General features: G+C 37.4%; 2 protein-coding genes across 4 annotated transcripts; one reads left to right on the top strand and one right to left on the bottom strand.

Moving 5' to 3' along the window:
• Positions 1 to 1843: 1843 nt before the first annotated feature.
• On the top strand, positions 1844 to 8814 carry LOC110063620 (TAR DNA-binding protein 43-like). 3 transcript variants are annotated; one of them, XR_016205356.1, is made up of 7 exons: positions 1844 to 2261; positions 2898 to 3085; positions 3513 to 3653; positions 4170 to 4664; positions 6932 to 7008; positions 7461 to 7592; positions 8350 to 8814. XR_016205356.1 is itself a non-coding variant. In XM_020770609.2 (4 exons), exons 1-4 carry the CDS (start codon positions 2021 to 2023, stop codon positions 4653 to 4655), a joined length of 1056 nt encoding a protein of 351 aa, XP_020626268.1. In that variant the 5' UTR covers positions 1844 to 2020; the 3' UTR covers positions 4656 to 5956. The 3 variants fall into 3 exon arrangements, 1 of the variants encoding a protein (XP_020626268.1); XR_016205357.1 differs by lacking the exon at positions 8350 to 8814 and having other exon boundaries at positions 7338 to 7475; XM_020770609.2 differs by lacking the exons at positions 6932 to 7008; positions 7461 to 7592; positions 8350 to 8814 and having other exon boundaries at positions 4170 to 5956.
• A 1596-nt stretch (positions 8815 to 10410) lies between these two features.
• Positions 10411 to 17796, bottom strand: LOC110063734 (succinate dehydrogenase [ubiquinone] iron-sulfur subunit, mitochondrial-like). Its single transcript, XM_089282182.1, has 10 exons — positions 17675 to 17796; positions 16945 to 17013; positions 16757 to 16815; positions 15870 to 15955; positions 15660 to 15717; positions 15306 to 15384; positions 13220 to 13336; positions 12930 to 13058; positions 12388 to 12486; positions 10411 to 11219 (listed from the first exon to the last, which is right to left on the bottom strand). The coding sequence occupies exons 1-10, from the start codon at positions 17753 to 17755 to the stop codon at positions 11139 to 11141; spliced, it is 858 nt and encodes a 285-aa protein (XP_089138308.1). The 5' UTR covers positions 17756 to 17796; the 3' UTR covers positions 10411 to 11138.
• Positions 17797 to 17907: the final 111 nt, after the last annotated feature.

Raw genomic sequence — 17907 nt, 5'->3', positions numbered from 1 at the left:
AATGCTTTCTTCTGTTAGAGCTAACGTAAACTCTTTTGATTACTTTTCAGGGCGACGAGTTGCCTCTTCTAATCAAAACGCAATATTAATCATTCTCGGCTGTTTGCTTGGCGTGGTATCTGTCCTCCCATATTAAGTTTCATGCTTTTCTTCCATGCAAGAAAGAGATCGATCGTTATTAATAACCGCCTAAGCCAAAGGGATATCCAGTGAAAAAGCAGTACTTTCGATTCCTGAACCTTTGGAAAAAACGTTCTGAGAAGGATAAGATATCTTAAGATAAACTCTCTTGCAGATCGGCAACTAAATTCTTTGTTAAGAGTAAATTCGTTACGCCTACAGCTGAACGAAGGATGAAAGAAGCCAGTCTAAAGGAGCGTACAATACAACTCATTTATAGCCTTCCGTTTAATGTTACAAAAGACACTAGACTCACCATTTTCCAGTACGAAACAATTCATCACATTCTACCCACAAATTCGACACTTTTTAGAGATTCAATCAAGGAACATGATAAATGTCACCTCTGTGGAGAAAGACAAAAGTTAACCCATCTTTTTGTTACCTGTTCTGAAGCTCGCCGGGCTTTTTTTGTCTCTCTTTACTAATTGGTGGAGCTCCAAAAAACGGAGATAGGCTCACTCTCGATAAAAATGAAATAATATATGGCGTGACAGATAACTTGGCTCGTCATCTTGGCTTAAACCTCTACATGATTATAGCCAAATATTATTTATATACTGCCTCAAGAAAAGAAGAAGAAATTTGTGATGGAGTTCTCTGCGAAGCAGCACTGAGAAAGTTTTGAAGACGAGACATGTGGCACTCTAGTGGTATTAAATTCCGTCAGTCTGTCGATCTGTGTGCTTTGTTGTTTCTACTCGAAGCGAGTAAAATCTTTACCATAGAATGAATGAAGAAGCCTAAGATGTATTAAAGAACAGATTTTTTTCGAACTACTTTATGTTAGTTGCATTGATTTCACTAGTTAAGATCTCCAAAATTTGTTTTTGTGGTGTGAAATTTGGTGCGAAGTTTGAAGTTTTAAGCTTACAACAAAAACAATTTCTGTCAGTCGCTGCCACTAAGATCACTTGAAATCAGACTTTTCTATCGCCGTTTGGTGAAGTTATTCGAAACCGCCTCTCTTCTTCTAAAAGAATGGAAAGTTCCATTCTTTTAGAAGGAGAAACAATGGCTTCCAATAACTTCACTGAACGGCGTCAGAATGGCTTTAAAATCTGCACAAGAGACAAGTACGCGACACATTTGAGGTAGGAAAACTTTATTTCAAATGAGATAGTTATTTACACAATTTTTGTTACGATCGGTGATTTTCCAATACAATTCTCTATATACACAAGCTGTCGCATAAACTACGGTATTTTGCGCTTGGGACGCCTGTGGTGGGCCGTATCTAGGTCGTATCGCAAAAAGCTGGACCGGTCACGCGCGCTTGATTAGCCAATCAAATTCGAGGATTTAGGATTCCGGCCCGCTCAGAAGCTTGAGAAAAAAATAACCTCGAATATTCCCCAGTTTTAGCTGGGGAGTATTTGGTCACGTGACGCGTTTAGACCAATCGCGCACGAGCGAAAATAGTTGATGGATTATAATTTGGGTTATTATACAAATGACTGTAAATTGTGAAAACGCTAAATATTAATGAAAAATTTGTATATAAACTACTACAAAACTAAAAATAAAACAAATACAAGAATTATACGACTGAACTGATGATCTTACACCCCTCGGCGCTATCGGGGTATAGTTCCCCGACCTTTTCGAAAAGTGGAACCAAATCATACCTCATCCACGAGGGGAAGGATGGCCGTGATTGCAAAATTAGAAGCGGTGCACTCTGGGAAAGGCAGCGAGGTCGCCATTTTTGTACAGCTGGTGGTCGAGGTGCACTTGTCCGTAAATGTAGTTTTTTCTTTGGGATTGAGGGTAAACAGGCAGCAAAATCGACTCACAACTGATCTTAAGCATCGAGAGGCTACTTTCGGAAGAACCTAAAATGGCTCAATACGTTCGAGTCACCGAAGACGAGTCGCTTCCAGCCATCGAACTTCCCACAGAGTCGGACGGAGCGATCTTGCTCTCGACGTTGCAAGCTCAATTTCCCGGGGCTTGTGGATTAAGGTATAAAAATCCCGAGACAGACAGCTGGCGAGGAATTCGCTTGTTGGACAACATGCTCTGCCCGCCAGCTGATGAGGGATGGGGCTGCCATTTGTATGTTGTGGTGCAAAAAAATGGTAAGTGCATGATTCGACGGTACAATGGCAGTTTTGTAAGTTTGCTGTGTCTGTGTAATAGACGAGCTTATAAACGTTATTTACATTCATATCAGTGGCGATACGGCGGAGAGATAGCAAAACCTCAGTTTATGCTTTTTTTTAGAATAATTATATATTTATATTTGCTTGTCACCTGAACTTAGCTTAACTAGAAATTTCTGTTTCTGCAGGGATTTTGCTGCGAAGAGTCCGGGAGGGTGGTGGAGGGGGAGTAGGGGGGACTCCCATATGAAAATGTCAGGGATTCACATGGTCTCACATAGGGGTATAAAATCAAAGATTTTGGTTTCGATTAGGGTGTTCTTGAAGAAACACCACTATTTTTCGCTGTCAAAGTATCTTTTGGGGTGCACTCGAAGAGATAATCAAAATGTCACTAGAAAACAAACATGTGGGCAATTTTAAGGTGTAAGGACTGGAAAAGCAAACTGAGCCAGCTAATTGTTTTTCTTGGCCACATGTCTGATTTTATGAGAAGCAGTCTGAATAAACCAAACTCCCATCTCATTGAAGAATCTCCCAAGTGACTGAACCACATAGATTCAGGTCACCCACTTTCTTGGAAACAACAGTTCATTATTTCCATTCTTGCAGATGGTACTACTAAAAGGAAAATAGAAGAGTCGCCTAACACGGTCAAAGAGCCAGAATCTAAAATGACCAAGATCTCTTCTCCAGAGGATGGGCTAGGAGACCTTATTGTCTTGGGGCTTCCCTGGAAAGCCACTGCAGAAGATATGAAGGAATATTTTCAAAAGTTTGGTGAAGTGGTTATGGCTGAGGTACATTTACAGTAATTACACAGACCATACTAGCTCATTTGTACTTGTACATGTAGTTAATTTTTTGAGCATTTGCATGCTCATGATCAGGGACTGTTTCATTAGGGGCTGCGCACTGGGTAAATTGACCAGCTGTGAGGACAAGTATGACCATCCAGAGGAACATTTTTCATATAAAAAAAAGTCCAGTTAAAAGAGTTTTACCTGCCTATATGCACGAAAACTAGTTGCCTCCCAGCTGAAAATGTTATTGAAACCCCTGTGTGATGTTGAGCAAGTTTGAACAGATGAGGAAAAAGTTACAATCCCAAGATTTTTACTTGCTGTGCCAAATTTCGATCATTTATCATTATTTTGTTGTTGTTTAATCAGTTTATTTATTATTTATAAGTTTAATGAACTTAGTGTGATTCTCTTTACTTGGCAGGTAAAAATGGATTATGGCAGTAGCAAGTCTAGAGGATTTGGGTTTGTTAATTTTAGGGACCCAGAAGTGGCTAAAACAGTGTTGTCTCAGGTTCATCGCATTCAAGGCCGCCTTTGTGAAGTGAGACTGCCACGATGTAAGGTGAGAAACAAGAAAATGATTTATTTTCTCCTTACTGTGTTGTTCAAATTCAAGTACAGTAGGTATGTTACATGTATGAGAATAAAAAACTTGACTTTTGCAAGCTGTAGGATAATTAATTCTCTTCTAAGATGAGAATACTGCTTAAGAAAATGGGCCACATACACTAACCTAAAGGGAGAAATTTGTTGTTTGGATATAGCGAATATTGCACAAATCATTTTTCTATTGTTGTGTTTACATTTTCAGTACTATTGGTTGAACCACTTTTTTTCTTGTTTTCATTTGAACAACTTTTAAGAAAAAAGTACATGTAATTCAGGTAAATATGAACAGTGTACCTCAGTATTAACTGAAATGTAGACGTACAAATTTTGAACAAGTCAGGAGGCCAATAATAAAAATTCTTTTTATCATAGACTAAATTGTTGATCACGTAAGGTCAAATACTGAAGTGCTATGCAGACAGTGTTATCATTTGAGTTATTGCCAATGTTATTGTTCTTGTTTTCTCAGCAAGAGTTCATGCCAAAGAAGCTATTTGTTGGGCGTCTTCCTGATTCAACATCTGAGGGAGATCTTCTGGATTATTTTAGCAAATTTGGTGAAGTGATTGATGTTTACATTCCAAAACCTATGCGTGGAATTTCATTTGTTACATTTGCTTCAGGAGAAGTTGCTAAGAAAGTGCAGTCCCAGAATCACCGCTTGGGACCAAATCTGCTCAATGTGAACTTTGCTGAGCCAAAGTCAGCAAAAAATACGCACATGCCCTCCCCAGCAGACATGCAACCTGTGCCATCTCCAAACTCCATCCCTGGGGGATGGGGTGGTATAGGATTTGACATGTACGGAATGGGCTCATGGAGTAATGCAAGTCGTCAAAATCTGCCGTACAACGCGTCGGCAGCTTACAACACCATGATGCAGAGCATGATGAACATGGGGAATCCATCAGGTGCTGCTGCTAACATGATGGCTAACAGACAAGGACGCCGTTGAACATCCGGGGTAGGATTTTCTCTCTGTTTGTGGATAAGAGCATTCACTGTAAATTTTAGAAACCTTTTAGATGGTGGTTTTTTGTTTGAAAACAAAATGGCTACTGAATTTGAAACTCCGGATGAGTCATTGCTACACAATGACATCGCTAACTCCAGGTCTTGTTTTGGAGTATTGCTATGTAGCCTTAGAAGTGAGAAAGACCCTGTTTACAGTGTGTTAGTGAGTGGACATTTTATTAGTAACATCTGAACAACTCTCTCTGTGGGTACCTTGTGTTTTTATCTACTACATGTAGTTCTGTGAATCAAACCAAAAAGTCCATAGATCTACTAAAGCTAGATCACTTCGAAGTTCCATCACATTTTAGTGTCTATTATTAGTAGTGTCTCTGATTTGGTAGAATTGCACTAAATTGATATTAATTAAAGAGGATAAGATTTCTTAACTCAAATCTCCCCTGATACCAAGGGGTAATCATGAACTGAGTGAAGTTCTTCGATGGTGACATTTTTGTTTCTCAGGCTAGAGGATTTAAAATTATTTTTGCAAATTAACACAGTATTATTATGTTAGCAATACTTTGTGCTCTGTAGTTAACCTTCCAACAATTGCCAAAGTGCGGCCAATTGGAAGAGATGTCATTGAAATGGAATATGGTCCTTGTTTCCAGCAGTAGTACTGACTGTTCTGTCTTGATAATATCGGAACTTTGACTGAATTAATAGGTACTTTGGTCTAATAACAACAGTGAATATTCAATATTCATAGTTTCATTCAAGTTGTCAGTGGAGGAAAGGACTTGGGGAGAACATTGAAGTGGATTTGATTCAGGGACATTTATATGAAGCAGTGTATGAGAAGAGAGAGTTTGAGAACTGAACTGTCTAATGACTCTGACAGAATGATAATGCATTTTAAGCAGTGAAGGTTGACCTTATAATTTATACAGTCAGTGAAAAGAAAAGTGAACTGCTAACTGGTATTTTTTAGAGAGAGTGGTGCTGGTAGAGAACTGTGGAAAAGAACATCGATTGAATAAAGGACTTGTAGCAAGTACTGAAGTTATTAGCTTAGAGACTGACAATTACACTGTCTCAAACTCCTTTTGCATTTTTATGTGATGAGTTGCAACATTTACATGTTATAGCAACCACAGAACTCACGATGTTGACAAATAGGTGCAGTATACATTATAAACATTCAAGTTACCTTTAAATTAGTGTGAATTTACCATCCTTAACCTGAGATTGAGCTTTAGAGAAGAAGAGAACAATAAAAGTTTGTAAATATTGTGTTCATGTGTGTCGCCAAGTGGTAAGAGTGAAGAGTATGTAACATTTTAAATTAAAGATCTACTGGAAATAGAATAAGTAGAAAATTGATTGGCACAAGACTAACTGTGATTGAGATGGTTTGATCGGAATGATGCCTGAAGTAATGAGAGCGCAGCACCAAGAGTCAGACTTTGTGCTACCACATGACCGTGAGAAATGAACAGTCCATTGCAGGCTCTCAGATTGTAGGAAAGATGTCAGAAAAAAAAGGAATAATATAAATTGCCAACAAGAGTGTTTCTGTATGCTGGTTTCTTTTATACACCTGCCCATTTTACCTGTTTATCCTGATCTGAGAGCCTGGAATAGGCTGCAATAGGAGTACTGAATGCTTTAATAACAAATTGTCTGGGTTATGAGTAGTCTCTGATGGAAGTCAAGAGTCCAGTGCTGATTGTGTGTCATCGAATGGTGAAGTGCAAAGTTGTGAGTATCAGTGGGTTACTGAGGGGATGCCGAACGGTATGGCGTGCCCAGAATGCCTTCAGAGTGAAGTAAGAATTTGAAGTGGTGGGAGGTAATAGTGAGTGAGTCAAGGAACACTGTAAGTACACTACAAAAGCTTTTTTATTGTTGAAAAGGAAATGCATGAGTGTTAACCTTTAAGAAGCAGTCGCAAAATGCTGCTTGTAGATAAAGCCCTATGTAAAACCAAATATTATCTACAAACTAGAATGAAAAACTGGCAGTCCTTGGCTACTAGATATCACGTTCATTTGTTGTGGTTGTGATAAGTCCAGTTTGTAACAGTTGAAGCACTAAATGTACATTATAGACAAACATCAGTCTACAACACAACTCTGCAACATCTTCAAATCCCAAATAATCAAGTTACTATTTTACAAAGTGAAGAAAAGGTAAAGATGTCTGTGTGTTAGTGTGATGTTTATCTCCATTGCTGCATAAGTTAATTGGTTTTTTCAACTGTATTTCAAACAGGCTAATCCTTGGTCTTATCATGTAATGTCAGTGGAAGGGAGGTTGCATGAGTTAAATGTTCACTGCTGGGAAAACAGGTAAAGAACTTGATTGTGTATTAATAAGATTCACTACTGACTTTATTACAATATACATGTACCTGGTGCAAATTTCGACACTGAAATGTCAGTAGAAGTTTTTGTAGTGTTTTACGGCCATACGCTTTAATTTTATTAATATTACTGTAACTATTTATGCAAGTTTCAAACACAAACAGTCACATGTAAGGCCGTAGAGCCATAGAGCCGTAGAGCCATAGATCCGTATAGCTATATAATCCTGAATATGTGGGTATAGAGCTGAAATGTTATATTTTATTTACTTAAGCTATAGGTATAATTATAACTATTAATTATTGTTGTTCTAGGTGCAGCTGCAACATGCTATGTGTGTGTGAAAATTTTGGAGGCTTCCCTATCTTATTCCAATAATGTTTTAACACAGCTAGCTGAGCTGCGCAATCCAGTTTGTGATTCTATTCCATTTTCAGAGCAAAGATGGTTACTATCTGATTTCTAATCAAGTATAGATTTTTCATCCTCACTGTAACCTTGGAGAGGGGTAGGGTGACAGCATCCCCTGACCCTGTGTGGTCACTTGGCCGTTAGAGTGATGTAATGTGGTAAGTATAGCTGCTACGAGATATTCTTTTTGGATGATAAAGTGCATACATGTACACTTCAACAACTGACAACAAATTAGATTTTGATTTCAAGCTGTTGTATTACAAATTGGGAGGATGTTTAAGGTGGCTCAAAACAGTTTCCATCTCTTATATTTGGATGGGTTGTTATAACCACTCTTTATCACTTGATGCTACAATCATGGTATCAAAAAACTGTCCAAGCATTGGTGAACACATTGTCATCATTTTTGTGACACAACAGGTTACCATAGCAACAGTATGACCTCCTAAAAACACCCTTAATTACAGCTTTAGGGGCTTATAATTCAAAAACAGCTCGGTGAAACTTTTTTATATTATCAACTTTTGATATGTATGATAAGACACAACTTTTGGCAAAGTTTAAAAAATTCTGTACATGGGGTTCAGAGCCACCTTAAATTTTCCAAAATTGAAGGTGGCCGCTAAAGCTGTAATTAAGGGTGATTCTAGGAGGTCATACTGTTGCTATGGTAACCTATTGCCATGAAAATGATGCTGACTAGTTCACCAATGATTGGGCAGTTTTTTCATACCATGATTGTAGCATCAAGTAATAAAGAGTGGTTATAATGACCCATCCAAATCTAAGTGTTGGAAACTGTTTTGAACCACCCTAAAATTGTGCATTCAGGAATTGTAAAGTTCAACCTAATGTAGCTAAAGGAATGCTAGCAAGTGGGACTGTTCTTAATTTAAGTTCTTTTTCTTGCAGATTATCGTAGAAGGAACCTACAGTGAATGGAAATAAATATAAATGTTAAAATCACAACGTTGTATTTGCAGTGTGTGTTGTTGCATGTATAGCAAGTATGAGACATCAATGGTCACTCGGACTATGGCATTGTAAGCTAAACAAAACTCCTGCTAGTAATGTGTGCAAATGTTGTTATGGTGGAAAGCCATTTCGTCGTACTGGCATAAAGTTTAAATAACTGTTAATGCTCGGCTCACAAGGCTGACCTATGCAAATACCCTTGCAAAGCACTAGAGCATCTGCCCAACAAGTATTGAACATTTATTGAGTCCCAACATTGTGAATTGCAACACGGTTGTTTAAGACGAAATTCAATAGGACATCAAGCATGTTCAGTTTTTAGTGGACAAAAATATCTTGTGCCAAAATAATATTAAGTATAATAAAATCCTGTATGCTTTTCCTGAAAGCTAAATATATAAATAGTTGCCTGAAATAACACCAAAAACAATTTCCCATGGAAACTTGAGAAACTACACTTCAAAGTTGAGAGAAATTATGGAGCAAACACAGGTAAAATTTCATGATCAGTGTCATTTCACACCTACTTTCAAGTGTTTCATATGAACTTCAAAATTTGTCTTCGACAGTTAGTGTTGTTAGCAATGATTTCTTTTGAGAAGATATTTAAAACAGTCATACTGAAGTTTGCAATATGATGCAAATAATCTTGGTACTAAGTTTTTGTCCACTTGTTACTCAAACTTCTGGTGGATTCCTTCTTAAATAATAATGTTTTTGTTTCCAATCATTAATGAATTTAATGGCCAATTCCCTTTGTGAGACATGTATGCAGGGAATCATAGTAGTTGTATTCATCATCTTGGACTGGATATTTCATGGAATACAACTACTGTGATTCCCTGCAGGTGCATCAGATAGAGTGTACAGTCATGTAGTTTCCTTAGTTTTCAACAATTTTTTCAGTCATAATATTATTTTGCAGCTTGGGATAGAGTGGCTTCCAGAAGATCAGTTCTGTCAGGGAGAAAGAAAGTTCATGTTCAGTAACTGCTGACTGACTGGGATTCTGTTGATTTAAAGTCAGTCTACCTGGAATCTCATTCCCAAAGGATGCAATCCTTTTGGTTGGCACCAAGAAGTTGAAATGTCTGGGACAAATGCGTATTGTTTTGTGGAGCTTCTACTAAACATGTTGCACATGAAACTGCATTCAGGAAGGCTTCTTCGCACATCTTAACCCTTAATTCACTGGGAGTTTCTTGCTGTCACGGAGACTGGAAATATCTGCTGTTATAATGGCTGCACACATACACTTGCAAAGTCAACAAATTATGGTCAGCTTGTTTTGACCGTGAACTTGACTGTAGAGAAATGGTGGACGGTGAAGTTTTTTGTGTACAGTGATGTTGTTAATGTCCAGAACTTATTTTAAATCTAAACAAGGACTAGAGTTAATTCTTGCCAGCTAAATGATCGATCATTTTACATCCAACATTGTTTGGAATTAAAATGTCTGATTGTTTAAGTGCCCCTGGTTCAAACACATTTCTCAAAACTTTTTGCATGAAGACATGTTTTGTTGTGTTTTTTCATTCATTATAAAATTATCTCCTCAGAGCTTTATTATCTAGCTCTCTGCACGCACTGCAGGCCTATGATGAGGGAGCATCATAGGCCTGCAGTGCGTGCAGAGAGCTAGATAAAGTTCTGAGGAGATTAATGATGGATAAAAAAAAATTGTCTGGTATGCTACAACTTAAGGGTTTGCCTGTTTATTATTCACCAACACTAATTCATGGGAAAAAAGCTAGCAACGAGACATAAAGAGTATCAAAAGCTGCCTCCTTCACAGGCTTTTTGAGGCAAAAAGAGAGCTGAGCATGGACTGCAATCAGCAACAAAAGCAAACTGAGTGCAGAGCCCAAGTTTTCAATTCATTGAATTGTACATGAATGAGACAGAATACAAGAGATGTGCATCACAAGTAATGTGATGTGCAGTTATTATTAAATTGGATAAGCTGATAAATGTACATGTAAGTACAAAATACAGACCAATGGTTTAAAGAATTTATTAAAACACAAAACAAAGGTACAATGTTGATGTCTTTTAATCTGCGTTAAAACTACTGAAAAACAGTATTTTTTAAAAAAGTAGCATACTGAAAACTCGCAATAGGCAGAGCTTAGACATTTTAACACCTGTTATCTGTTAGTTTTCAAGTTTGACGTTTGGTTGGGGTTACCCTACAATGTACATGCTTCTCCTTGGAAATCACGGTATCATTTAATTTTTGTGGTTCAAGATCTCATGGTACATGGTGCGATCTTGAGCTATGATCAATTACACTACTAATACCTTACAATACAGCGATCTTATCTGTAGATAACTAGTGACACCAACTTTTCCTTGTTGCATATCAACATTTTTAAAATAAAACATTATAAAGAAAAGAATGTAGCTTTGCAGCTTGGCATTTCATCAAAAGTTTGAAACAAAGTTAGTGACATGTAAAAATTTAAGGTTTTCATACTTTCACACGCTGTTTTCACCTCTGAAGCATAGTATTTGCCTTAAATTAAGTTACATTAATTTTGATCCCTCCATAAAATTTCATACATAAATTTACAAGAATTCAAAGCTGCCAAAAAATCCAAACATCCAACTACCACGAATTTTTTGAAGGTTTAATCTGTTGCAACATTTGAAGACCAGCTTGAAAGTGAGACAGTTTCTTGAGCAATATTACACCACTAACTTAGAGGAAAGAACATGATTTTGATTTAACCTGAAGCAGCCTGTTTACTCTGGTATGTAGCTAACATCTTCTTTATTTCACCAATGGCTTTCCCTGGATTCAGTCCCTTGGAAGAAAAACACGACAATTATTCAACTAAAAATATATAATTTTTTGTGCATTAGGTTATTGATCAGCCATCTTGACAGAACTAGCTGGGTCAAAAAGATTTATTATGTGGAAAAAGAACACTATTTTCTTGCAGGACACAGCAGGTAATCCCAAGCGGGCAAGATAGTGCAATCTTGCCTGCTTGGGTAGCCAATCACATTGCAGGATTTGGTTCATCTTGCCTGCTCACAGAGCTACATGTAGCTATATAATAAGGCTGATTATTATATGGCTGTGTCTCACAAAGACTGGGAACTACCGAATTCATGAATATGATTAGCTGAAATCGATATTGACCGCAGTCTAGATTTTCCCATCTAGACCGGCATCTAGCTAGACCGGTTTCATTTTGCGTTGACAAAGTAGCAAACTAAAATACAAAAATGTTCACCATTTTCTTTTATTTTCTTCTTAATCATTTATGGCACTGCCTAAAAGCGTGATGACAAAACAAACAAGTAAAGAGAACGAGCAAATTTTGGCATGTTTAAGTAAAGCTCATCGTCGTTCGCAAGCAAACTGTCGGCAAACCAGTTACATTAAACGAATTAAAGTTTTCTTCTTTGCCATATAATAAACATCTTATTAACCGAGCTAAGTCGGTCTGTATGGGAGAATCTTGACCTCGGTTGTGTGTACAGACCTCACTGCGTTCGGTCTGTACTCACGACCTCGGTCAAGATTCTCCCATACAGACCTCCAGCTCGGTTAATAAGAGCTAAATATTGGTCAAACTTGTTTTTTTGTGTGTGTGTATGAGCATCCTTTAAAAATTATCTTTTTGCCTAACACCCGATTCAATCTTGTCCATCCCACAAGCCTGTGATAGGACTTGATTGTCCATATGAAGAATCCACCTTTTTGGTGTTGTGAAAATGAGAACTCTTAAGTCTCTAGTTTTACCATGGTATCTGTCTTTGCATTACATTTTGCCTTGCTCGACAACCTACACTGTACATGTAGATGCACATAATGAGGGTACCTGCACTGAAAACTTGATTTCTCTTCTCTTACATTCTGTGCTGAGGCCCCCAAAACAGGGTTTGTTTGTCAAGTGACATGAACACATTAAACCTGAATGCAATTTGTACATTGCATTCTAGAGGTGGATACGAGTGACCTACCTTGGGACAAGTCTTTGTGCAGTTCATAATGGTGTGACACCTGTACACTTTGAATGGATCAGAATCCAGTTTGGCCAACCTTTCTTCAGTGTAGTCATCCTGAAATGGTGTTCAAATAATTATTAAAAGCCATTAACAAGAAATGATTTTGTCACGTTAAACCCCAATATTCATGCAAGTGCTAAGTAAAGCCCACATTAATAATTTTTGGGCAAATTTAAATTAATACGTAACTAATACGTTGGTTAGCTCTGATTTCAAGTCACTCTTATGAAAAATTGCTCACATTCAGGCTTGCTCTCTACTTAATGCCACCCACCCCCCAACTCTCTTCCACCAGAGCCCCCTACAAATCATCCTCAAACATGTGCAAACAAAAAAGAAAACACTTAGCCATTACTCCTGCCAGGAAGCAATACCAATAGCAAAATACTGTTAGTGATGATCACATCTTAGGTAGCCCAGTGCTCTCATGTTTGCATAATGCTGTACAAATGAGCGGGTTGTCCTCATTCTTAAATGTGCCAGATTCATTAACTAACCCGTGAGTCAATCATCCAGCGGTAGGCCTGCATTAGAACAGCTGGTCCTAGATACTTGTCTCCATTCCACCAGTAACTAGGGCAGGCAGTGCTACAACATGCACACAGGATACACTCGTACAACCCATCCTACGACAACAACAATGGCAAAATAATTCAGAGTGCTACTCAAAAAATAACTATCTGCACAAAATAGGTGTTAAATATTTCTCTAAAATATGCCATATATTTAGGAGTGCATGGAATAACAAGCCTATAGAATGCCTGTAAACGTGTCTTATTTTGCTCACCAACTTCTTCCTGTCCTCAATGGACTGTAAGTATTGTTCCTTTCCATATTCAACCTCTGTCTTCTTCTTTAGGTAAGGTTCAATTGACTTATACTGCTCATAGAAATTATTCATATCCTAAAAAGAGAAAGTTTCATTTAATTTTTGAGTTATTTTTTTGTAAAAAAAAATACCTCTTAGTCGGCGCGTCGGGTATGTTATGGACGGGTCAATGGGTGAGTGAGTGAGTGAGTGAGTGAGAGATGTATGTATGTCACACCAATCAGATTGGATCTACTATAAACAGCCAATCAAATTTCTTGTTGTAAAGGTAAATGGTATGCGTGAAGATTTGATCCCGATAGAGTTCAGAACGACCATATTTATTCTTCCATAAAAGAGGAGGAAGTATTCATATACTGGGTTTACTTCGACATTTTCTGTTGGTTAGGCCGAGGATTTTAGTTAAATGAACGAGATGAGCCTTGAGGTTTGGAACAGTTCGTGAGTTAGTAGTATGCAAATGCAACGAGATATTTTTATTTTTAGTTACAAAGGTAATTTGATACTTTTGTTTTTCACAAGGAATAAATTCAATTAGAGGTCACGAATCGTCGCGTCTAGTTCTTAGGACATGTTTTAGAGGGGACGAAACTTTAGATTTGAAACAGTTCTCACGTTTACAATATTAAGTGCGGGTAGCAATTGCTTTGTTCTTGTTGCATGCAAATATAACGAGACATTTTTGTTTTTAGTTACAAAGTGTAATTTGACACTCTTGTTTTACACAAGGGAGTAAATTCAATTAGAGCTGACGAATCGTCACCACTCTTTCCCACGAGATGTTTGCTATCTTTAGTAACAAATGGTAACTTAACACTTTTGTTTTTTATATAGGAGTAAATTCAATTAGAGCTCACAAGTTATCGGCTATTGTTTCCAGGATATTAAACAAAAAAGAAGGTTTCGTTTCTGGACGGTTTTTACGTCTCTGCAGTAGCAGTTTAATAGTTTTATTTGATGACATTCATTTCAGTCCGATATTTTTAAAGGTAAAAAGTATGAAAACTGTTCAAATGTTCTTTGAAGACTGCGTGGCACCAAGTTAAAGTGCATTTAATTAAATCAGACTTTCAACGTGTCAGAGGTTTTTTTTCTCTTTCTTTCTAGTTTCGGTGAAGTTGTGTTGTGTTGTGTTGCGCTGTGTAAAAAGGTAAACTTACGACTTGTATAAAATGCGAAAAAGTCTCTAAATTAACTTGAGTATTTTTGAGCAAAAATTTCTCTTGGGGTTTGGAAGGGTTATGTGATCGGTGAGCGAGGGAGTTATGCATGTGTGCGTGTCACACCAATCACAGTGCGGGTTGTATCAAAGAGCAAATCAAATTGCCTGTTAGAAAATAAGATGGTATCTACATTAATCTGGAAACGTGTCAGATTACTGTAGTTTGTTCAGTCAAACATTTTATGGCTTACTATTTAGCTATCTTACCATGACCGATGTAACATCGCAACCAAAAAAACTTGTCAAATTAACCAAATCATTACTGTACCATGAATGTTTCTATCTCCAAAGCTTCACAGAAAAAAATAACTCTTGCACGCCTTGCGTGCCTATGTTTAAATAATGCTGTCACTTCTACCCCCTTTCTCTGTACAATTGACTTGTTCAGCTACCCCCTCACATACCCCTTACAGTTAGCCTACGTGTACCCGTACCCCCCCCCCCCCCCCCCGAGGAAAAACAGGAGGAAGGGAATGTCGTTCCCTCCCTCCTGTGTTTCCTCAGGGCGTGGGTACGGCTACACGTAGGCTACTTACAGTGTATAATTCCATTCTTTGAGTGCCCCTTTGAATGTGAACCTACCAGGCTTTTAAATTTAGCTACAACAAACATATATCTTAAAGCTGTTCCCTTAACAGGAACTTGAAAATAACAAGCCTTAGAATAACCTGCAAGAACATCCAGTTTTTTCAGCTTTTGTTTCACACGTGAAAGGGTAGAAAAAAAACTGGATGCTCTTGGAGGTTAGCTTTAGAAGGGACTATGGGGAAATAGACTTGAGTTATATGAATGGATATAACTATTGAACAATTTCCAACTTACTGGAACAAGGTCCTTCACCACATACATGTGTGGTAGTGGGTATATCTTTGCTTTCTTTCCAACATCTGGATTGATTCGACTGAAAGACAAATTCTCCAATTAAATCATTCTCTTAAGATAAAGAGTAACCGCGGTAAATTGTGAGCTTAACAGTAATGTGGGAGTATCACTCTGGCCATACTGTAAATTCTGGTCACCACCCACCCAAAGTTACTGAACCCCTCATGACGTGTATAAGCCCAGAGCTTAATACTGGACTTTGCAGGTAATTGTACATTTATTACAAGGTATCTGTCTATTCTCAGTTTTAACCTACTAAATTAGTAATAAAATTATTATCATTACTGTACTTACCTTATACAGGCCAAAGTATTTATCCCTCCAATGTTCATGGCACATGAGCCACAAATTCCTGGAGATGCGAACAGAAAAAAAAGACATTAAGACTAGTGTGAAAAGCTTAAAGAACATGCAATAGAATAAGGAAAATACATGACAAGATGTACTCCATCAGATACATAACATTTATTAACACTTTTAAATATTATAGTGTATTATCAGTACCTTCCCTGCAAGAGCGTCTAAAGGTCAGAGTTGGATCTATTTCATTTTTTATCTTGATTAATGCATCAAGAACCATTGGACCACATCTGAAAAGAAACAGATCACAACGCACTTTAATTGACACATTTAATATTTAATTTATAACAACTTTATTTGCATCAAAAATATATAAATATCTACATGCAAATAAGGGGCCAGCAGGGAAGAACTTGATCCTCATATAGAGTTGACCCCCTTAATTAAAATATATAAACTACATTTTACAATTTTAAAGAACTTGTCAAGATCTAACAAAACAAGAATTCTTCAAGATCTAACAAAAGCTGTAGTCGACAATCAACGTGTAGCTTACAGTCACACCAACATCTTTGAATTTGACTTTTTTCCAAAAGAAAATATGTCAATATTCAATATCTCTATTCCCCTCATACATGCTGCAGTTGCAAAATGTTACAAAATCATATGTTATGAATATTTGTTAAATTTACACTAATTAGTTATGAGATTGGTGAGTATCCCTGTGCTCTTTAGGGAAGCTATTATTGAAGTATTAAAAAGGAGACTTTGGTTCCTATAGAACTTGACTATATGGCTTGTTCTTGTAGCAATATAACCATTCTGATTGGCTAATTCTCCCGTATTCCATACCACCAGGCAAATTGACTGGCTAACAATGATTTTGCATGCCTGGAGGAGGAATTAGCCCATGGGCCCATTATGGGCTGTAAAAACAAAGCAAAAAGCCATATAACAAACAACTTATTTTCAAACATTCAAACCTTGACGTTACCATATTCCTCGCCGTCAATACAGCAAGATCATGGTCTGAGACCAAAGACCTCATTCTTGTTTAAAAAAATAATTAAGAACTTTAAGATGTTACATACTTGTTCAGATCAACTTGATATTCTTGCATTCTGGGCTTATCACCAGGCTTATCTGGATCCTAAAATGCAAAAACAAACAAAAAAATGATACCTTCATCTCCTTTCAAACTTTTTACTGAATACTGTGTCTTCATTTCCAGCTTAATTATTTGTGGGCAAGTTTGGTAACTAGACTACAAGAAACTCACCCAGCGGTACACAGAGAATGTTTTGTTACGAGGATTTTCACTTGCAGATGTTGCATCTCGCACAGGAATCTGTAAAACAAGAACAGCACAGTCACGGTTTATGGTACTTACATGAACTTGAACACTTTTATTTAATTACCATATGCAGTCAAACCTTCTGTGAGCAGACACCCATAACACGTGAAATGAGTGTCTACTTGGTTGGAAAGTTGTTCACTTATGAGAGGGTATCCATCAGAGGGGTTCAAATATATAATTTGTATTCACTGTTCCATTCACTGTGTCATTTAGTCAGCAGTAACATAAAATGCAACTCTCATGATTAACTGAAATATGCAACATTCGACCATATCAATGACCGATCTTCAAAGTTTCAGCTTTGAATAAAGTGAGCTTCAGATGAGCTACAGTTTAAGCTTTAAGATTTTTTTTTTCACATATAATTTATAAAGATTACATAATATAATTTGCCAAGTAAAATACCAGTCAAGGAAAGACAAAATCATCAGTCTAATTAAACCTGAAGTCAGCTGGATACTTTGTCTCATTGATCGGCGAAGAAATAAGTTATGTCAAAGATCTACACTGTCTATTCCTAACCGGTCTATTGAAAAAATATTCATACAACATCCACGAAACTTAACATAGAGTACCTTTGTGATCATGGGATAAGAAAAGTAAGTTTTTATTCCAAGTACAACACTGTTCATTCAATTTTATATTCACATACCTTGGTAATAGCTACTGCCGGCCGTAATTGCAGGGCTTTGGTAGTTATGTTTCTTGCATAGACCACGGAGACGGCCGCCATCTTGGTTACATAAGTTTGCAAGATCTGTGCATCATTGCACGTCTTACTGAAAAGGACTGGGTCGACCAGAAAACGACATCAGAAATAAGAAAGGGGAGGGGATGGTGGACTGTTCACCTGATCACGTTCGGGTGCGGGGGGGGGGGGGGGGT

The sequence above is a fragment of the Orbicella faveolata genome, unplaced genomic scaffold (genome assembly GCF_042242905.1).
Source record: "Orbicella faveolata isolate gen_17 unplaced genomic scaffold, um_ofav_v1 contig_12, whole genome shotgun sequence".
Lineage (NCBI taxonomy): Eukaryota > Metazoa > Cnidaria > Anthozoa > Scleractinia > Merulinidae > Orbicella > Orbicella faveolata.
This window is presented reverse-complemented; position numbering and strand designations above follow the sequence as displayed.

Excerpts from the sequence above, each read along its gene's own strand:
- LOC110063620 (XM_020770609.2), top strand. The coding sequence starts at position 2,021 with ATGGCTCAATACGTTCGAGTCACCGAAGACGAGTCGCTTCCAGCCATC. Across the intron at positions 2,262-2,897 it reads TGTTGTGGTGCAAAAAAATG|ATGGTACTACTAAAAGGAAA; the intron begins GTAAGTGCATGA and ends CCATTCTTGCAG. Across the intron at positions 3,086-3,512 it reads GTGAAGTGGTTATGGCTGAG|GTAAAAATGGATTATGGCAG; the intron begins GTACATTTACAG and ends TTTACTTGGCAG.
- LOC110063734 (XM_089282182.1), bottom strand. The coding sequence starts at position 17,755 with ATGGCGGCCGTCTCCGTGGTCTATGCAAGAAACATAACTACCAAAGCC. Across the intron at positions 16,816-16,944 it reads CATTCTCTGTGTACCGCTGG|GATCCAGATAAGCCTGGTGA; the intron begins GTGAGTTTCTTG and ends TTTGCATTTTAG. Across the intron at positions 15,718-15,869 it reads TAGACGCTCTTGCAGGGAAG|GAATTTGTGGCTCATGTGCC; the intron begins GTACTGATAATA and ends TCGCATCTCCAG.